The sequence below is a fragment of the Coturnix japonica genome, chromosome 12 (assembly GCF_001577835.2).
Source record: "Coturnix japonica isolate 7356 chromosome 12, Coturnix japonica 2.1, whole genome shotgun sequence".
In the NCBI taxonomy this organism is placed as follows: Eukaryota; Metazoa; Chordata; class Aves; order Galliformes; family Phasianidae; genus Coturnix; species Coturnix japonica.
The window spans coordinates 2,863,094-2,883,840 of NC_029527.1; the positions used below are offsets into that span (position 1 = coordinate 2,863,094).

Consider the following 20,747-nt stretch of genomic DNA (forward strand, 5'->3'; position numbering starts at 1 on the left):
GACAGAGCATCCCACCCAAGGGGTGCAGCAAGGAAAAAGAGGGTCCCTCTCCCCGTATCGTCCTGCGGTGAGTGAACCAGGGCAGGGCGGCGGGCGGGGGAGAAGGGAGCGGCTGCACTTTGAGCTCGGGGGGCCGAGAGGAAGGCATTGCAAAGTCCCGGGTCCTCAGCCACCAAAGCACTGTATCTTTAACTACCCTTCTCGAGGCACTTCGGCTACTCCTTATCCGAGCATCCCAGCCGGCAGCTGATTGCATTCCCCCCTCAGCACTGCAGCCTAGACAGCCCAGAGTCCCCAAGCAGCGGAGGGCTTCCCGTACGAGCAAATATTCATGGCTTTTCGTTTGCCATCAGCTGCCAGCCAGATGAAGAGCAGTTTGTTCCTGAGTGTTAACATCCCACAACTTTCTAACAGAAATCAAACTTTTTCAGGGAAAAAAAATCTAGATACATAATTCTGTGATTCTGTGATTTTGTAACCAGAGCATCCTGGGGAGGACAGTTGAGAGGGGGTTGGGGGGGTATATTGGGGCCATAACTTACTCCAAAACTGTACTGTAAGCAGTTGTTCATTTTGTTTCCCCAGCCCTTCTTGTGCAGACACTGAGCGGGAATGATGAAGAGGAATTGGGCTTCTTAATTGAGCTGCTCCTCATTTATTACGTTTATTTGCAAGACGCCAGGCTCTCTAGCATTAAGAGACACTGATCTCTGCCAGTTCATTTTAACTGTGTGAGATCTAACAAGCAAATTATGACTGGAGAAGAGTGGGAGGTAGCTTAAAGGATCTGGTTCCAGTAAATATCTCCTTGTTGCTTTAGTGGCTTCCTCTGTAAAACAGTAAGTTTTCCCCTCCTTTCCCGCATTTCCTCTGAACTCAGAGAAATTATTCATAGATGTCTATCAGTCTTCACAAGAGGCTGACATTCTGTATCAGACAGTAAAGCTTCCTTTATACAAACCCAATTCAGTTAATTGAGTTAGCTCTTCTGGTTTCAATGTTCACAATGAAATATAGGCCCACTGCTAAAGAGGATTGATCAAGAATGCTGTAAGTACATAAGTAGTTGAGTAGACTACTGAATGCATGTATACTGTGACAAATTCTATTTAGGAAAGTTCAGTTTTAGTACATAAAAATGAATGGTTAGTCATCAGAAGACGGCAGCATTATGGAGCTGGGAGTGGTATAAAATAATAAGACTTCCAATGGGTTTCCAAGTCTTACTTCATGCAACCAGCATTTGAAAGACACTGAAGTTACATGTTCATAATATCTGCATTTAGGTTGCACTGGTAGCAATTCAGAATGGGATGTCTGAGATCCTCATTTAATAATATTGACTGTGCTGAGTATATTGTACATAAAAAATTACTTCAGTTCTGTATTCTTCAGAACAGATTTCAGCTGTCCATGACAAACATTAATGAAGACCCTAAATAAAAGAAAGAAAGAAGGAAATGCACTGACAAGTGGATAGGACTACACAGTTTTGCTGAGGACTCTCCAGGTGGGCTTCATTTTAAACTTAATATGTCAAAGACAAAAATGTTGACTTCTGCCTTTGGTTGAAGACTCCAGTAGTAACCTAGCTGCACATAGCAAGATATTGATTGATATCAGGTTAGATGAGATTTTTAGGCTGCTGACTGGGTGTTTGCTCATATGCTTAACTTACTGCATCAGAGGACATGAATATTTTAGATGTTTGATTATAATATTTTTTTAAAAAACTGATTTCTTTCAATTTTATATGCTATGCACAGAATTCACCATTTCATTTGTCAATTCAGGAGCCATTCTCTGAAAAACAATAGCGGTGTGCTTGAGTTTCCCCACTTCCTTTTGTTCAGTTAAGCATCTCCAAGGTTGATTTCTTTGTTTTTTTCTTTTTTAAATTGTTTTCAGAATGTTCCTATGTCAACAGCACAGAAGCCACTGCATTCACTGGTTCTGCTGGTAAGTAATGAGCCTGCAACTGTTTTCCTGCAAATTAAGGGTCTCCAGATTATGAACCACATCCAGACATTTTTTCTCTTTGAATAAGTAATGTTTCCCTAGCCAAGTTTCTGTCAGTAATTGAATGCCAGGAGATGTTTAGCAATTAGTTCCTGATACTATTCCTGTAGCTCTCATTAATTGTGTAGGCCAGTATTACTTATTTTCCCTTCCCCTAAAAAGCAAGTGAGGATTGGGAAAGACTACTGAAGCTCAGGGAAGCTATGGTGAAAAAGGAGAATATAGTGGCTTTGTCACTAAGGTGTATAGAAATGCACAGAAAAATACACTCCTGAACATGTCCTTTGTTTTCAACTATTAAAATATATTTCTAGGCATTACAATATATGGTTTTATATGCATCAGTACTGAACAAAATGAGAATTCAGATAAGCAGAATGTATTTTGGAGTATACCAACTCCAGAGATAGCAAAGACATATATGCTCTGTCCTTAATTATGCATGGAGAAATAATGCTTTCAGAAAGTCAATCCTAAGTTAAATCAAAGAATCCAAAACAAAGTTAAGAGCCCAGAACAAGGTAATGAATTAAAAGACACTGGGTAAGCCTCTGTAAAAACTGTAATAATTCATGTGGGCTTTCAACACTCTGAATTTTTAAGAGAAAGAAAAGATGTGAGTTGCAATTAAGTATATACCATGAGTACACCAGGGAAAAAATTTAAGGGCCTTATACATGAATAGTGTGTGAAAGCCACTATAAGCCATTTATAGACATGAGTATTTACAGAATAAGACTTGTATGCTAGAAATTGTAACCATTCTTTACAGAATAAACTACTGTTTACAAAAAAAAATCTTTGTCCCTTCACTATTACTCATTAACTTTTGAGCAGCTATAGAAGTTTAGAAGAGCATTTTGAGCCATTCTATATAAGCCAAACCAGACTTCACAGGTCTGGATTTGGTTTTGTTTTCTAGTTTCTATTCTGGTATGGTCTCCTCATATTTCAGGTACTGATTAGTATAAAATTATATGCTCATCTATGGAAATTAGTTAGGAAATACATCCATTTTATGTGTGTACAACTGAATACAACTTTTATCAGTATTTTCTGTTCACACCAGGATTTCTCCACACAAGAAAGCTTTTTAGATGTACGCTAAGCTTCAGTAGTTTTCATAGGAAATTAACATCTTAAGTTACTCATTACGTAAAATATTGTAGAAACATGTTGTGTAGGGAAGACCTAAAAAGGAAAATGACAAGAACTACAGAGATTGAGCATATTTCTTTTCTTTTCCAGAGTTCCAGAATTAAAAATTACAAAGCAGTCCAACACATTTTCATCCAGGAGTGTAAATCAAGATTGAATTTCCAAGTCTGGGTCATCTTCTCTGATTTTCATTCTCTGTTCTTGTATAAAAGATGTCAAAAAACACAACAGAGAATTCAAATTACACTCACTCAGCTCTTCTAGGTTTTTTCCTGTCTAGCATTTCACTGATCACTGTTGTAATGAATATATTAGTATTATGTGCTGTGAAAACTGAAAAGAAGCTACAAACAGTTGGCAATTTATACATTGTTAGCCTCTCTATTGCAGATCTTATAGTTGGTGCAGCTGTTATGCCCCTTAATATTGTTTATCTCTTAAACCATGCGTGGACTCTGGGCTTAACAGCATGTTTGTTTTGGCTGTCAATGGATTACGTGGCCAGTACTGCATCTATTTTCAGTCTCTTCATTTTATGCTTAGACCGTTATCGTTCAGTTCAACAACCGCTGAAATATCTCCAGTATAGAACAAAAATGAGAGCATCGCTGGTGATTTTGGGAGCGTGGTTGCTCTCTTCCTTGTGGGTCATCCCAATCCTATGGTGGCGTGATTCTGCTAATGATGAGAAAAGTAAAGGAAAAGCAAACTGTGAAACTGAATTCTCTCATGTCACTTGGTTCAAAGTGTTGACAGCCATTGTCAATTTCTATCTGCCTTCTATCATAATGTTATGGCTTTACTATAAAATATTCAGGGCTGTTCGAAAGCACTACCAACAACGAGAAGTTGTCAATGGATCACACTGCTCTTTCTCTGAAAACAAAAATGTAATTCACAGAAAGACAAAGGACACAAAAATCTTACATGAAAATGCACCTCATAAAGACAAGCAAATGTCTGAGTGTGAAAGTACAGCAGCAAAACTTCAGTTGACTAATTCTGGCAAGTCTTCAGTGGCTTTTGTTAGCAGCAGTGACAGCAAAGTGTTTAAATGTAGTTGTTTGCCTCTCACCACTGCCCAGTCTGAGCCAGATCTGGATAAAACAGGAAAGAAGAGTGTGTGTGTAAAAAAGGACAATAACGATGAAGAGGACCCTCACTCACAGGACAGTGACTTAAGTGCAGCATCAGACAGTGACACTTTCTCAGAGAACACACCCTCTGGAGAGCAATCCAATCCTAATCCTGATAGAGAGTGCATTCCTCAGGAAAATACAGAGAACAGGGATTTCAGAGGACTGACTTGCCTGAGGAAAACCTGGCAAACTCTGCATACTCGTTCCAAAAGTCATCTTCGAAAACAGCATGTGAGCAGGGAGTGGAAAGCAGCCAAGCAGTTAGGGGTCATAATGGCAGCCTTTATCCTGTGCTGGATTCCCTATTTTGTGTTATACATGGTAACTGTTTTCCAGCACCGTGAACAATTTTACAAATTACATATGTTCACCATATGGCTTGGCTATCTGAATTCCACCTTAAATCCATTCCTGTATCCTCTTTGTAATGAGAATTTCAAGAAGACATTCAAAAAGATCCTTCACATTCAGTAATATCAGACTGGCTTTTTTCTGAGCTAAAAGGCAACACATAAAAATCAATCAAAGGAAATGTTCCAGTTTCGAAGGCGAATATTATGGATAAATTAGAAGGCTTTGGAAAACTACTTATAAACAAGTGTTAGTAACAGTGGGATGTGTGCATACAACAGCTTCAACATGTTTGAAGAACTAATTCTTATCAGGAATCTAAAAAGCTCAGTAGACAGTCTCAGAACTATTACACTGTTGCAAATATTTTATGATTTGAGATTCTCTCTTTCATCATATAGAAGAAAACTGAATGTACGAAAAGAGATCATCAGGGATTATAAGTTATTCAGCTATAGAAAAGGCAGAAAGGAAGTACTGTTTCTGTGACCAGTCGAATGTCTTTTTCTCTTTTAACTTACTGCTTTAAACAGGGAACACACTGCTTGTGAAGAGAGATCTTCTGCAGAAGGAGGTACTTAGCATAGTTAAAGAAGAAGCTTCTACTGTTTGAAAAAAAATCTACCCCATCTATTTATAACTTTGTCCAAATCATACACTTTTTTGAAAGTCATATTTTAACCGACAGTATCTAGTTAATATCATGCCTTCTTCATTTGTGCCAGTACATTTTAACTTCACTGAAAAAAGTAGTATTGTTATGTTGTACACATTTTGCTAAGACATTCAGAACTCAAGATAGGGTTTCTGAACTTAGAGAATGTAGCTGATTGTGGCCTATATGTAATTTATTCTTCCTATGACTTGGCGAACAGCCTAAGCGTGCAGCAGCAATGCTAATGCATATCTTTATGACAGGCAAACTCTTCTTGCTACAGTGAGACAAAATGCTAAGCAGTAACTCAAGCTTCTAAAATAGGAAATAAAATACACAAAGTATTTTTACCTTTCCTGTCCTTTACTTATATAAGTTGTGCTTTAAACTGTTAAATATTTAAGAAGAAACAGAATGATAGAATACTTATGGTTGGAAGGGGTCTCTAGAAGCCACTTAAATACAGCCTATAACTCAAAGCTGTGCTTTCACAGTATCCTCATGGACTCATTTAGAATTTCACCAATATACACGTGGAAAAAGGCTTCCTTTGAAAAAGCTAGAAGTCAGCTTTGACAGGGAGATTTGCAGGTAAGTTTCACCCTAGGAGCTCAAGTCATTCCCTTGTTAAGCCATCAATTTGACTGTTTCTAAGTATGAACAGTGCAGTGAAGTAAACCTTACTTTCCAATCAAAGGAAGAAAACAATTCCTTAGCAAGAGAGTGCATAGTCACCTACATTACATGAGCTAACTTACCAGGCAGCTGATGATTAACAGCACAGTAACATCAACATAAACCAAAGTCTGCAGATTGGGAAGGAAGATGGAGAATTTAGACCAAGGAGATCTCTGGTCCCGTGTGATCCAAATATGTCAAGACAGTACATTTGTGGTACACAAGTGAAACATCCATTTCTAGACTGTGATGGAACCAAGTGAAAGAAACATTTTGAGCAAACACTAAATCTGACCTCTGGTGCAGAATTGCTATGGGACTGCCATTACACTGTCAGTTTTAAGAAGACCAGAACAAGATAACTTTGCCTGTTGCAGGGGCCTGCTTTGCAGGGGGACTGGATTCAATGATCTCTAGAGGTCCCTTCCAGCCCCTACAATTCTGTGATTCTGAGATTCTGTGATATCTTTAGCAGCAGACGTTGTATTTGTATATAATGACGAACTTCATTTATTGGTAAATTTTCCATATGTTTTAGGAAGGGTGACTAGTGAAGCATCCTGAAAGTTCAGTGTGGAAAGAATATATTCTCATTGTCATTTTGCTGTGTTGATGAATTTACCACTTTTAGAATGTTTGTTTGCTTCTGAAATAGCCGCTAGTTAACTTAACAACAAAGGTCTGACAGAACTGGAGCTGTTTTACCAGAGTGCTGTCATGAGTTTGGTGGGTAAAGTTAAATGGATTTTATGGATGATATCTTTATTACATCAAAAGAGAAAAATTGTGATAGTTGCAGGAGTAATTATCAATGTCTGTGTTTCACTGATCTTGAGATACTTAGAGTCTTTCTAAGTCTTTCTTTTTCGCCCATTTTGTAAGTGAGCGTGACAAGACTTAGAAGAACAATTAACACCAAAGACATTTGCATCATGCTTATTCTTTTTTGATACAATACACTAAATAAATGCAAAGTATTATTATCCTTTCTGTTTTATATCTGTTAATTAAATGCCTGAATGTCAATAGGTGTTTTAAAAGTAAATGAAGGCCTAGTATCTCTGTAGTTTTCTAAGTGGTTAGCTTGGTATTTGGAAAAATGCACTAAATTAATTAGCATAGTCTAGTGTATCAAACAAGGTTCAGAGATTGGTTAAATTTGATCTTAAGTAGTATTTAGGAATGGCTGCAATCAGACAACCCCACTGTAGAAAAAAAACTATGCCAAAATATACAGATAGATAGAATATACAACTAGTAACATTCATTCAGAAATTATGGCAATGTTTGCACTGCAGGAACAGTGTCTGTGCAAGTAACAAAACAAACCTTCTTTTAGACTGCAGAGCAGCAAATATTGAAACACACAGTTATTCTGGTATGATTAAAAACTATTCAAGTACAAAAGAGCTGAAAATAAATAAATAACCTGCCTGGATGTGTTGGTTTTGTTTTGTTTTGTTTCTATGTCCTGTCAGTTTTATCCATAACCTAAATGTGACAATTACAAAGATGGGGAAAGTTGTCATAATAGACCTGTGTGATGTGGTAAATAGAATCGGTAATAACAAAACAGGAAAATTGGAGACTTCCTGTCTTAAGCTTCCAGTTAGCAAAGTACGTGGCAGGATTTATCGGTTTCTTCTACTAAGAAGCAGAGAATAGCAAATCAGGGTAAGGAATGAAGAAACCTACTGCCATGTGGGGCCAAGCCCTCAGGCGTGGTTTCCTGCAAACATGTTCAACATTTCCCAGTTAATAAACAAGGTCAGAGGACTCACACTTTTAAGTGAACATAATGAATTTCTTGGACTGAAATTCGACTTTGTTGAGGATGTGGTTAGAGCAGCCAACTTTAAGAAGCAGAAAAGTGTACTCACCCTTCCATGTTTCTTTGTGCCAATAAGGACATCTAGTGGGAAATGAGAAGAATTGTGGGATCCTGTATTGAGTATGATATAGCTTGCAAGTTTATTAAAGAAGGGCTGCAGTTTGGAAGTGGATTGTGCCATTTGGTCTATGTTTCATTCTCATATTATTTAACCCCTGCAGAGCTGCCATCCAGGGAGTCCCCAGCCTACAGTGATGCAGCAGGTGACGTGCAGGGTGTCTTCCAGGTACAGCTTTCCCATTTGATGTGGCTTTGCTGGCCTTGGTGAGGCTCCTCTCAGACACAGCCGGGTGTTGAGGCTCCTTATGGAGCACAGTCCTGCCCATTTCAGCTGCTGTGGTGTCATCCAGAGGTCTGAGCAGGGTTCCCTCATCCAGCCCGGTGATAGGGGTATTAAACATTACCAGCACAGGTCTCAGCCTGCTTGGAAAACTCCCATAACGTGCTGGTGGCTGTTTTTTTGTTTTTTGTTTTTTTTTCACCTGTTGAGCATGGCTTTCTGTGCCCAAAAGCTGGGTTTTAAAACATCCTGCTGACCGCCCATTAAATCCACGTCTTGTTCAGATTACTTCTCATGCCAGGTCACACTGAAGGTAAAGAAATATTGTGTTAGGGACTGCATATATTGGCAGCAGCTGTGGTACCAAGTGTCATGGGGAAGCATAAACAGGCCGAGGACATTTGCTGACATAAAGATAGGAATGTCTCCAGCATTCAGCCACCGTGCATTTATATGATCACCCGCAGAGTTTTAGCTCACTAAACATGCTTGATCAACCTATAACACTTTGCTATAGCACCATACTCAACGCAGAGCATCCTCGCGCAGGTTCGATCTAGCAGCCACAACCACAGAGAAGGAGAGGCTGGTTTTTAGTCCTCATTACTTCGCGAGTAATGCCGTAAGATGAGTGTACTTCACTCAGGACGGCACAGAAAAGAACCACAAGGGGGCAATGCGCTGACTGACGTTCCCTCTCCTCAGGCGGAGCCAAAGGACGGGCGTGTGAGTGCACTCCCCTTCCCGCCCTCCTCGGTCAAGTGACCGCGTCACGTCAGCCGGCAATGGCGGAAGTGCTGCGCGGTGGAGCCGGTGAGCGGCCGTGGGCGGTCGGGGGCTGAGGGGCATGAAGGGCGTCTGCTGTGGTGGTGTCCCCATTGCGGGGCTGTGCGGTGCTGGCTGTGCTGCCCAGAGCTGTGAGTGCCATCCCTGGAGCTGCCCCAGGCTCTGGACGGGCCCTGAGCAGTCTGAGCTGGGGGCAGCCAGCCCACAGATGGGGGCTGCGAGGTCACTTCCATCCCAACACTGCTGTGATCCCTAGAAATAAGGAGAGGTTTCTTTATGTTGGTAGAAGTGATACAAGGTGTTTTTAAGCTGTGGAAAAAAATTATGATACTGCAGATTCCTGTTATTAAAAATTAAAAAGGAAGGAAAAATAAAGTGAAGTTAAGCAGGATGTAATATCATGTGTGCCAGTTAAAGCAAGACATTGTGACAGAACCTTATATTTGTCATTGATGGAAAACAAACCTATCCAAAATCTCGTAGAAAATCCGTGAAAAGTGTTTTCATTGCATTAAGTTCCTTAAATTTTCAGAGGAATGAGGTTTTCTGTACTTCACATAACAAGACGTATTTAAAAGAAACTTTAAGTAGTTATGTATAATGTGGTCATTGGGGTGTGTACTTATACAGCTCATCTGCTTTTATAGAATTCTCTTTGCTTGTGTGTTTAATAGTGAACTACAATCATGGCAGCAGTCAGTAATGAGCCCCACCATGCTGTGGATCCTGGAAGTTCGAAGCTGCAGTTTGCTCCCTTCAGTAGTGCCTTGAACGTAGGGTTCTGGCATGAACTAACCCAGAAGAAGCTCAATGAGTACCGACTAGATGAGACTCCAAAAGTTATCAAAGGATACTACTACAATGGTAGGTAGAAACTGAACATCTTTCTTTGCACTTTGGCTTGTTCCTCTAAATATTCATTTAACATGTTTCAGGTATTTTGCTGAAACATTGCTAGGATTAGGAGCGCTGCTGAATGAGATGGGAATTCTGGTGTGTCTGTGGGTGTCTTATAACCCTAGATTAGTTTCTCTAATTTTAGAATACATGTATTGTAGTTTAAAAGATGCATGTTGCTTTTTGTTTTTTGGCCAGGCGATCCATCAGGTTTCCCAGCTCGTTTGACGTTGGAATTTAGTGCTTTTGATATGTAAGTATGTATTATGGTTTACCTTAATTTATATATGGAGAAACTTTCCTTGCATAACAGTAACTTGGTGAGAGAGTATCACTTGGAAAAAATCTGTGAAAGATCAATTCACATTCTCATGAACTTTATAACTGCAGTGAGTGTTTTGTGACTCAGTACTAACCTGTTTTTGAAGCAGCGTATTCATCTGAAGGGCCAAGCTTAAAATACACTGACAAGTCTCAGTTTCACTTACTGTTTATATGTGTTTATATAATACTCTTTTCTCACATTTCATAGGCTCTTTTGTATAAATAATTATTTCAGTTATTATTTCTGATTAAAGCTTTCTTAATATCTTTATAAACTAAATATTCTTCCTTAGAATGAAGATCTCAAAATAGCTTTTACAACCTCTGGTTGTTACGTTGCAATATTTTTGAAAGTAGTATTTAACCTTTGACTGAAATTTTTTAATAAAGCAGTATGATCATGTTTTCAGGATAGCTCTCACTAGCTTCTATTACTATGCCTCATTGTTTTTCAGTTTCTGGACAATTTTACCCCATAGGAGAGCAATTGCTGCTAGTACTGATCCTGTTGAAGATGTTAGTACACAATTCCCAGTGTTCTCTTGTTTTTTTCTTAATTCAGGAATGCTTCAATACCAGCACGTTGCTGTCCTGCTTTTGGAACGTTGCATAATACCAACACTTTTGAGACTTTCAAGTCCTGTGATAAAAAATCACTTTTGGAAAAAGAAGCAAATGAGGTAAGGTTTAAAATCAAATCAGCTGGTTGAATGGTAACTGTTCAGTCATGGCCTGAACCACTAATTGAGCACCTGGGGAAAGGATCTGATCAGCCCTGGGAGCACAGGTGAAGGCAATTCAGCTGTGTGATAGGAAGAGCCAGGTGGAGCCTGGCTGCACCTATTTAAGACCTTGTTGAACGGCTGACTGCCCATGGGCAAGAATCTCTGGTTGGAGATCCTTTCCTTGTGAGCCCAGATCTTCAGAGATGGGTGAGCACTTTTCCTTTGTAATGCATTGCTATTCATGCTGGTCCCTTTGTCATTACACCTGCTGTATCAGTATTCCACTGTGCTGATCTGTTTGATCACTTTTAAAGAGATGGTTTGAAAATAGCCAGCAGATTGTTTTATAGTCTCTGATCCAAATATTAGTGACTGCCCAAACTCGCCCATACAGTTTTATTTAACTTATTATGGTGAGGGAAGTTTAATATTTGCTTTTTTATTGCTCTTTGCAAGAGATTAGCAAGTTGATGATTATGCTTGGGGATCTTTTTTTTCAGGGTGCTACAAAGCCATGTTTTAAATTCAGTGGTTACTGGAGCTGCCAGTGACTTGCATCCTATAGATCATGTTTATAATTTGATACAACATCCAGAAATCAGGAAGTGTTTATTTTAAACTGAATTACTGCAGTCCATCTATCCATGTGACAAAGTGATGGGAAACAGAAATTTGAGATAAAGCAAGAGAAAAGTGGCAGCCAAAGGAAGGGGCTTATCTGCTTGTACTGTAACCAACTAATTTAAATGTCATGGTTTAGGGAGAAAGGCAAGTCTAACAAAGGCAGCCTTTTTATTTTTGAGATCTTACACTTTGACCAGTGTTTGATTCCTTCAGTTAGCTTTATTGGCTGCCTGCTGTCTGTAGGTAACAGGGTTTTCATGTGTATCTTCTTTCGAGGCCTGTTGTGGCATAGTACTTCCAGTAAATGACAGACACAGTGTAGTTAAATTAAGTTCAGAGGGTTGAGGTAGGTCAGAAAGCTTTATTTGCTCTTGCAGGTTGTTTATTTGTTTATTGTTTTCTTAAGACAAAGAACACACACTTCTTCCTTATATGTATTTTAGCTTCTTGTCTCACAAGTGTGTGCAGTGCATTGCCTTCTTGAATGTCTCAACTGTTTTAGTCAAATTTCATAGTAGTTTATTCAAATATCTACTATGTGTAGCTCTTGTAAGTGGAAAAGAAGAGAGAATAATAACAGGCTATATTAGTAATATAGTATGTTCTGTACTGTGATAGTAGTTCACATGACTGCTGAAGTTGTTTTTGTTGCATTTAATGTTCCCCAGCATTTGTAGCTGCTGTGTTAGTGCATGTCTGTATTGCCTTTTGTTCTTTTAGTATTGGTAATGGTTTGGATGAGATTAGACATGAAAAGATCACAGTGGATTCCTGCGAACGTTGATGTCGATATTTCTTCTATAGCTGGAAGAGCTAAAAATTTGTATAGCTGTTCTTATACTTAATTTTTTTTCTTTTGTTTCTCAGTTCTTTCTCTTCTTTCTTGCCTCAACTGTCAATTACAGATATGGGAATCAATAAAATCTGGAGCTGCACTTGAAAACCCTATGCTCTTGAACAGGTTCCTGCTGTTGACATTTGCAGTGAGTAAAGATAATGTATCTTAGAGCATTGAAATGTAGTAGTAGTTTCTCCTGAGGAGAACTCGTGTATCTGTATTACCATATTCATGTTATGAGGATCATTCTCAGTCATAACAGACTGAAGTATTGTATGCACCTTACTTGCTGAACTCTGGATTAGAAGTCTATATAGAGAAAAGAAGTCATCTAGTATGTTTAGTTTATTTACAACTCAGGACTGTGACTTGTCAAATAAGAACTATAGTAAGTATAAACTGAAATTGTCTTCAATTTATATATTTAATGTCTAATCTTGGTTGTTTGTTTGCTATTTTTTTGTTGTGTTTTTTTTTTTTCCCCCAGGATTTGAAAAAATATCATTTCTATTATTGGTTTTGCTACCCTGCTCTCTGCTTCCCTGATGGAATACATATAATTCAGAAACCAGTCTGTCTTAGTGACAGGTTCTCTTTAAATCAGGTATTCTAAATTACCAAATATTATGAACTACATAGCACTGAATAGATTTATTGTCATAAAGCTTAACATTTTTGTTAGCATATACTGGATTTTCAAGTCTAACTCCTTTTACAATTTTCACTTTTCTATTCTCATTTTTTTTGGGGGGGGGGAGGAGGGGTTTACCCCCTTTTACTTCTGTACAAAATCTCTCACCTTAACATCACTTCAGCTTTAAGTTAGATGCAGGCATGGCAGCCAGTTCTTGAAGGGAGGTCGTTAATAGCTGTGTGCATGGGAACTGCTGCATCATGGCCTGAACCACTGATTGAGCACCTGGGCAAAAGGCCCTGGTAGCACAGGTGAAGGTAATTCAGCTATGTGACTGGAGGGGATGGAGCCTGGCTGCACCTCTCTTAGACCTCATTGAAGGGCTAACTGCCATTGGGAAAGGATCTCCTCCTGGAGATCCCTCGTTGGTGAAGCTTTTCCCTGTGAACCTGGAATCTTCTGATATGGGGCGAGCAATCTTCTTCCCATCCTTCATAGGAATACCTTTCTATTACACTGGTCCTTTGGACATTGTACTTTTGTTGTAGTGCCTTTCCCATCGTATTGATCTGTCCAATTGACCTAGGGGTCCTGATAGATGAGAAACTTAACATGAGCCAGCAGTGCGCTCTGGCAGCCCGGAAAGCAAATGGGATCCTGGGCTCCATCAGGAGAGGGGTGGTCAGCAGGGATAGGGAGGTGATCGTCCCTCTCTACTCTGCTCTTGTGAGGCCCCATCTGGAGTACTGTGTCCAGGTGTGGAGCCCTCAGTACAAAAAAGATATGGAGATTTTGGAAAGGGTCCAGAGGAGGGCCACAAAGATGATCAGGGGGCTGGAGCACCTCCCCTATGAGGACAGGCTGAGGGAGTTGGGTTTGTTCAGCCTGGAGAAGAGAAGGTTGCGAGGTGACCTCATTGCAGCCTTTCAATACCTGAAGGGAACTTACTCCCAGGAGGGGAGTAAACTCTTTGAAAGGGCTGATAATAGCAGGACTAGGGGAAATGGTTTTAAGTTGAAGGAGGGAAGATTTAGGTTGGATGTTAGGGGAAAGTTCTTTACTAGAAGGGTGGTTAGGTCCTGTAACAGGCTGCCCAGTGAGGTTGTGGATGCCCCGTCCTTGGAGGTGTTCAAGACCAGGTTGGATGGGGCCCTGGGCAACCTGATCTAGTAAATGTGTATGTTTGGTGGCCCTGCTAGGCAGGGGGGTTGGAACTACATGATCCTTGAGGTCTCTTCCAACCCGGGTAATTCTGTGATTCTGTGATTGCTATGCAGTGTTTTTGAAGCTTACAATTATTTAATGAAAGGTTTTAAAAGGAACATACCCTGTGAGTGATCAGGAGAAATGACAAAATTCTTAATAAAATGTATGATTTGACAAGAAAAATGTTAATAGGGAGTAATTTTTTAGAGCATCTGACAATGTTTTGTAGTTTGTTTCCTATTCCAATGTGCAAGGACAAAAAGACAAGTTTTCTGGGCACCTTTTTTCACAGTGACAGAAGCTGATGTGGAACTTGGAGTAGTTTTTTGATGTTCTTGAGAAACAGTATCCTACAGTAGCTTGAGTGAGATAGCATCCCTAAATTCTGAAATGATTTCACAGAATCATAGAATGCTCCAGCCTGGCCTGAATTCTTCTAGGGAGGAAGCATAAGGATACATTGCAGTATTTCTTTATAGGTGCATTACAGTTTCAATTGTCTTTACCCTTTCAGATTCAAGCACTTCAGAAAGCCTATGATGAACTTTGCCAGACAGAAGGGGTTACAGCCCTTCCTTATTTTTTAATCAAGTATCACGACAATTCTGTGGTTGTATCTCCACTCAAAAAGTGGGATGGTTTCTTCCAAGACCAAGGGGGAAAGGTAATGAGTATTTTACATCTTTTTGTAACTTGCACATACTTAATTCACAAGTGATTTGAAACATGTATGTAGTACTGAATTGGGCACGTTTGTTGGCCAATAAATAGACTGGGTAAATAACTGATGACAGGTATCTTGGATTGACACCCGTGACAAGAGTTTGGTGTCTACATCCTTATCCAGAAGCCAAGTTGCATCAGATTAATAGGCAGTCTTAAATTTGAGTTCTGCATGCTCTTTTTTATTTTTTTAGAATCTCAGTTTTTAGTAAAGTAGTATAAATGCAGTAGTGGGTCTCAGGCAAGAGAGCATTAATTAACATAGGGATATTTTAATGCAAGAGGAATCTTATCATTTGGAATAAGTTTCTTTGTTAATGTTCTTTTTTGAAGGGATCTGCCAAAGAGCTGTCAGATGCAGTTTCTTGAATGAGCTGACTCTGAAACTTGTTTCAGTATTTCCAGGAGGCAGTTGAAATTCTTCCAGTAGAAGAAAATTGTATTTGGTGTTCGTATTTCATTTTTGGATCATCTCAAAATCAATGCAGAATTTTGCTTAAAGAACAAGGCTTCTGTTTTTGGGCTTTCCTCACAATGCCTTGTTTAAAGAAAGCAAGGAAGGCTCATATACTATAGTGAAATGTGAATGCCCTTGAAGCTGAAGTAAAAGCTCTGAAAGCTTAGCAAATGTTTTACTAAAATTTAGTGTGACCATGCAGAAAATGTATGTAAAAATGTCAACTATGTATGTGGTCATTTTGTGTCCAAATATTTTACATTAAAAATGATATCAGTTAAAATTTGATAGATGACTTCTCAGAGCAATTTTATTTGCAGGTGACAGTTGGAGTTTATGATCCGTGTAATTTATCTCACTATCCAGGATGGCCACTACGAAATTTCCTGATATTGGCATCGCATAAATGGTATCTCTTTTATTATTTCCCACAGAGAAATATGCTATTGATTGGTATCAAATAAAGCATTTTTTCATCCATGGCAATTTGCTTTTATTATGTACCTGAAGCTTAACTTCTTGGAAATATGAAAAAAAATATATATATATGTAAAAGGAAAAAAAAAAAAGGATATTACATCAAAAAATATAAAAATCTTACTTGTGCTCTGGGGAAGTGCAGGTGTATGTCATGTCACAATATATTTTCTGATACAGTTTGTTCAGCAGCACTGAATAAATGACAGAGGACATACTGTTAGTGTTATTTCATTGGAGTTGTCTCAGCCAAGTGCTAAACAACTATGTTTATAGCCAGTGAGAGCAATAGTGTTCCACTGCTAACAGAAAAAAATTGTTTTCAGAATCTATAAAAGACTGAAACTGTGTAGTACTGTTAAAATAAGTTCCTTTTACAGAAAAGAAAGAAAAAAGATGCATGTCTCTATGTATGTTTTCTTTTTAATTGCCAGGGGCAATATTATCCAGTCCATTGAAGTGCTCTGCTTCAGAGACAGGACCATGCAAGGGGTGAGAGACATAACGCACAGCATTATCTTTGAAATAAAACTTCCACAAGGAGCACTTGGCCCAGGTAATCCATTTAAAAGAAGAAAATAAATGCCTTTTCTGTTTCTTCTTCCTCAATCACTGTAAAGATAGGAAAAATAACACCAAAATCACTGCTATCACTGCTTACGTGAGTTATTTCAAATGAATTGAAAATTATTTGAATGTTCTTTTAAAAAAGTAGGCTTTCTCAATTACTAACGTAATTTGCAGGGTTTAAGGAGAACATCTGAAGAACAGGTTACTGTGGAGATACAGAAATCAGGTAGCAGATGATTGAACTTGGCAAAACTTAGTAGTGAATTCTGAATTTACTGCCTGCTAAGTACACTGATCTGTTTGATGTTCAGGATCACTGGGCTTGGTGAGGAGTGATGATATTTCCACCTTAGCTGCTTTATACCTAAGCAGGCAAAAGCAGCACACCAGGCATCCAGTATGAAAAGCAGCAAAACTCATGTAGCTGCATAAACTAGATTAAGATGCAGCTTGTTTGCTTGCCGGTTTTTTTTGTTTTTTTTTTTTCCCAGTGAGCTTAAATTGAACAGTACTTTCTTTTCCTGTGATATTGAGTCTTTCATTTTTTCTTTTTTTTTTCCCTTCTTTCTTCGTGAAACAGATTGTCCAAAAGCTGTTGGATGGGAGAAAAACCAAAAGGGCGGCATGGGTCCAAGGATGGTCAATCTCAGTGAGTGTATGGATCCAAAAAGGTTTGGTTTTCATCTTCCAAATTTCTGTCGTTTCTTTTTTTGGGTTTTAGTAATATGTTGAAATATGAAATGCAACGATTCTGTCTCAATCAAGGCAGTAGCACATACACTAAATGTCTTGAAGATTGTGCAGTAATATCATTACTGTGTAGTCTTTGGTCCTATTGTGGATATGCACCTTATTAGAGCAGAGTGCACTGTTAACAGCAGATGTTTCTGCAGTTTGTGACTCTAGCATAAAATATCAAAAACTTATTTAAAATTTAATGCAGTGTTATAGGCCTGTTTTCATTGAATTCAGTTCTGTGACTAGTGGTGTGGGGGGTGCACACATCCCATGAATGGGAGAAAGGGGTAAAAAAAAAAGGGTAGGGAGATGGGCCTAAAAAGCAGCAGCAATGAACTGAGGAGAAACAAAATAATTTACTAAAGTATATGAATATTATATTATATGAATGCCTTCATATAATGGGAAGATTGGTAGAACAGTAGATCCCAGACCTACTGAGTTTGACCTGAATAAGAAAGAGAGATCCAGAATAATAATTTAGGAGACCAAATGAAATCAGGAACAACAAAACTGTGAGAGAGGCAAAAGGCAGCTGAGATCAAGGTGAGAAGGAAAAGGTGTTATGAGAACTACTGGCACATGCCTTGAGGGAGACATAAGGAGTTGTCTATTCCAATTCTTTCTCTCTCTTGGGGAAAAAAAAAAACCCAAGCAGTTGAAATAAGTCTTTGTTTTGTTTGGAAAAAAGCAAAAACAAAACAAACCCAGAATATTCATCAGTGTTACCATTTATTTTGTGGTATAGGTTAGCAGAATCGTCAGTGGATCTTAATTTGAAATTGATGTGCTGGCGGTTGGTCCCTACTCTTGATTTGGAAAAAATTGTGTCTGCCAAGTGTCTGCTGCTGGGAGCTGGTACTCTGGGCTGTAGTGTGGCAAGGACTTTGATGGTAAGTCAAAGTTAATTATAAAAATCTGCTGTTTCTCAATAATTCTACCACTTTTTTTTTTTTTTTTTTTTTTTGAGCAGCTGCTGTGGTACATAAGGAAGAAGTTGTATTCCTCTATTAACGTATGCATTATAATTTACATTATAAATTGCAGGGAAGAGATGAGATCTGTAGGGAATGGAAATGACTTGGGAGTCATAAGCGTGATAAGGATAGTTGTTGAATTTACATTAAAGGACTGGAAAACTCTGGAGCAAATTAACAAGCTTATAAATTCAAATTCACAATGAAGTTTTGAGGGGGTTACTGCTGAAAAATAAATGTGGACAGGTGAAGGAAGTTACCTGTTCTCTTAAGTGCAAGTACGGAGCTATTGCTGTGAATAGCTTCAAAAGCTGACTTTTCTAGAAAAACTGAGCTAAGTGCCTCTTAAGTTTCTGTCACTGGAGAGTTGAAATTGTTTGTCTAAGCCCATTGTATTGAATATATTAATTACATTGTTGCTTAGGGCTGGGGAGTCAGGAAGATTACATTTGTTGACAATGCAAAGATTTCATACTCCAACCCAGTAAGACAGCCCCTGTATGAATTTGAAGACTGTCTCAGTGGTGGGAAGCCTAAGGCTCTTGCAGCAGCGGAGAGACTTCAGAAAATCTTTCCAGGAGTGGTAAGATCTTTGTTTAAAACCTTCTAATAAATCACTTAAGAGAGTAATAATGACTTTAAATAAGTATGTAGAGCTCTAGTGTCTTTTATTCATTATTAAAACCTTCATCTTGATGTGGTAGAAGACCTATCAGCTGTTCATATTTATTTATTTTTGCTTTGGAATTGAGATTGCCTTTCTGTGCTATTGTTACTTGGTGATACTCAGTTATGGAAATATTTAATGGGGGAACAAGTATGGAATAGTGTGCATCTGTACAGTGTCAAATTGTGCACTAAGATAAAGCTCTGATTGAATTGTCATATGATTTTTTGTTTTTTCTAAATGGAGAAGAAAATTGAAAAAATAAAAACGGGTGTATTAGGAAAGACTAATGGAATTAGAAGAAATAAAGCTTGTTTGTGAAATCCCAAATAATAATATAGAAAGCATGATTTTGCACATCAGAAACATCGGAAACTTGTATTGTGAGTTTTCTTGTTTGAAAACAAACAGGAAAGCAAAATACCAGGCTAAGCTGTGGAGTTGTGAGGTTGTGATGAGGCTCACAAAAGCGTAAGTGTCGACTGGAGAGTTACTTGTAGTAATAAGAAGTAACAGTTGTCATTGCATTGGTTCCCTTTGGGACTAGAAACGGTTCAGCTGTCCTCTGGAGCTGCTTTGCTAGACCTAATAAGCCTTCTGAGAGAGCTGGGCTGTTTAGTTGAGGCACAAAGCTACTTGAATGTTTTTTGTCTGCTCTTGTAATCCAAACCAGTGTGTTTGCATTGAGCTGTTCTGTTCTGGATAAATGCAGCCTCTGAGACTGCCATTCACTCAAACTTTTGCACTGTACTTTAGTTTACATTACCTGTATACAAAGGGATGATAAGAGTTCAGTTGCCTTTCTGCCAAGCAGCAGCCCTACAATTTGTGTTGCACTTCAGAATAATTCTATTAACCCAAAAGTTTGTTTCTATATGCTGTTGTTTTTCTCTACCTCCATGCAGAATTCAGAAGGCTATAACATGAGCATCCCTATGCCAGGCCATCCAGTGAATTTTTCAGAAGTAACAATGGCACAGGCTCGGAAGGATGTGGCTACACTTGAAGAGCTTATTGATGCTCATGATGTTGTTTTCCTACTAATGGACACTAGAGAGAGTCGATGGCTTCCTGCTGTTATTGCAGCCAGCAAGAGGAAGGTATTGTAGTGCATCTTGTTAATAATCCCGTTACTGCATTTCAGCTTTTGCATATATCATAAAGTCATCCTTAAACAAAACTTTCTCTATCTGCTTATTTTTCATATGGAACTTCAGATTACTCTCAACACTTGTCACACTGAAAAGAGAAGGGGAAATGATGACAAAGTAATTTTGTATCATAGCTGCTTTTAGTCCGCATGTGACTAAACAGATGCATATGAAGACCATAAGTAATAATTACATGCTTTCCTCACTGAGAAAATATATATATTTTATTTTTGGATAGCAGATGTGCTGTGCTTTGTCACATAGGAGTTATTTCAGACAGTTAAAAGAATACTTTTGGTATCTCAAATGACATGAAAAGTTATTCTTGATCACCACTGTTGTACTTAAGTGGTATTTGGTGTATTTTAACACTCGAAGTTTCAATGTTTGGTTCAGAATATGTAGCAAACTTAAGAATAAACTCCGAGGTGGAACTAACATAAATTATTCCAATAGCAGTACTAATTACTATATGAGTATTAGGCCATAATATGGGGATGTTGATCCATATCAGCACATAGCAATTCCAGTCACTTCAGTGAGATGCAGTGTATTGGTTTGAAGTTGTCTTCAAATGCAAACTAGAATGTGCTTATGGACTTTGCGTTGCAGGGTTGTCTACAAGTGTGCCTAAATTTCTGCAACAAAAAAAAGTCGTTTTTTGTATCAAACTTCCCAGAAAGTCAAAGGAAAAAGATGTTTTCAGGACTTCTGAAACATTTTTGTATTTCTTTTGATGTTTGGCAGCTAGGAATTAGCACATATTAGAAAATCTGAGTTTT

General features: G+C 38.5%; 2 protein-coding genes across 6 annotated transcripts in view; both read left to right on the plus strand.

Annotated features, from left to right (window-relative positions):
- Positions 1–1,400: 1,400 nt before the first annotated feature.
- Positions 1,401–7,438, plus strand: HRH1 (histamine receptor H1). The gene is made up of 3 exons (XM_015874835.2): positions 1,401–1,510; positions 1,909–1,959; positions 3,268–7,438. Exon 3 carries the CDS (start codon positions 3,390–3,392, stop codon positions 4,788–4,790), a length of 1,401 nt encoding a protein of 466 aa, XP_015730321.1. The 5' UTR covers positions 1,401–1,510; positions 1,909–1,959; positions 3,268–3,389; the 3' UTR covers positions 4,791–7,438.
- Positions 7,439–8,863: 1,425 nt separating this feature from the next.
- The window catches only part of ATG7 (autophagy related 7), a 73,177-nt gene continuing 61,293 nt past the window's right edge, over positions 8,864–20,747 (plus strand). For 2 of the 5 annotated variants that reach the window (XM_015874778.1, XM_015874781.1), the window contains exons 1-13: positions 8,864–8,984; positions 9,632–9,821; positions 10,053–10,107; positions 10,741–10,858; positions 12,433–12,510; positions 12,853–12,969; positions 14,720–14,869; positions 15,706–15,794; positions 16,297–16,418; positions 17,013–17,103; positions 17,919–18,063; positions 18,572–18,730; positions 19,720–19,914. In XM_015874778.1, coding sequence (XP_015730264.1) covers positions 9,644–9,821; positions 10,053–10,107; positions 10,741–10,858; positions 12,433–12,510; positions 12,853–12,969; positions 14,720–14,869; positions 15,706–15,794; positions 16,297–16,418; positions 17,013–17,103; positions 17,919–18,063; positions 18,572–18,730; positions 19,720–19,914 — 1,497 coding nt within the window. In that variant the 5' untranslated portion in view covers positions 8,864–8,984; positions 9,632–9,643. Of the gene's footprint in view, positions 8,985–9,068; positions 9,089–9,604; positions 9,822–10,052; positions 10,108–10,740; positions 10,859–12,394; positions 12,511–12,852; positions 12,970–14,719; positions 14,870–15,705; positions 15,795–16,296; positions 16,419–17,012; positions 17,104–17,918; positions 18,064–18,571; positions 18,731–19,719; positions 19,915–20,747 lie in introns of those variants that run through there. The other 3 variants (XM_015874779.2, XM_015874780.2, XM_015874782.1) reach the window with 3 other exon arrangements.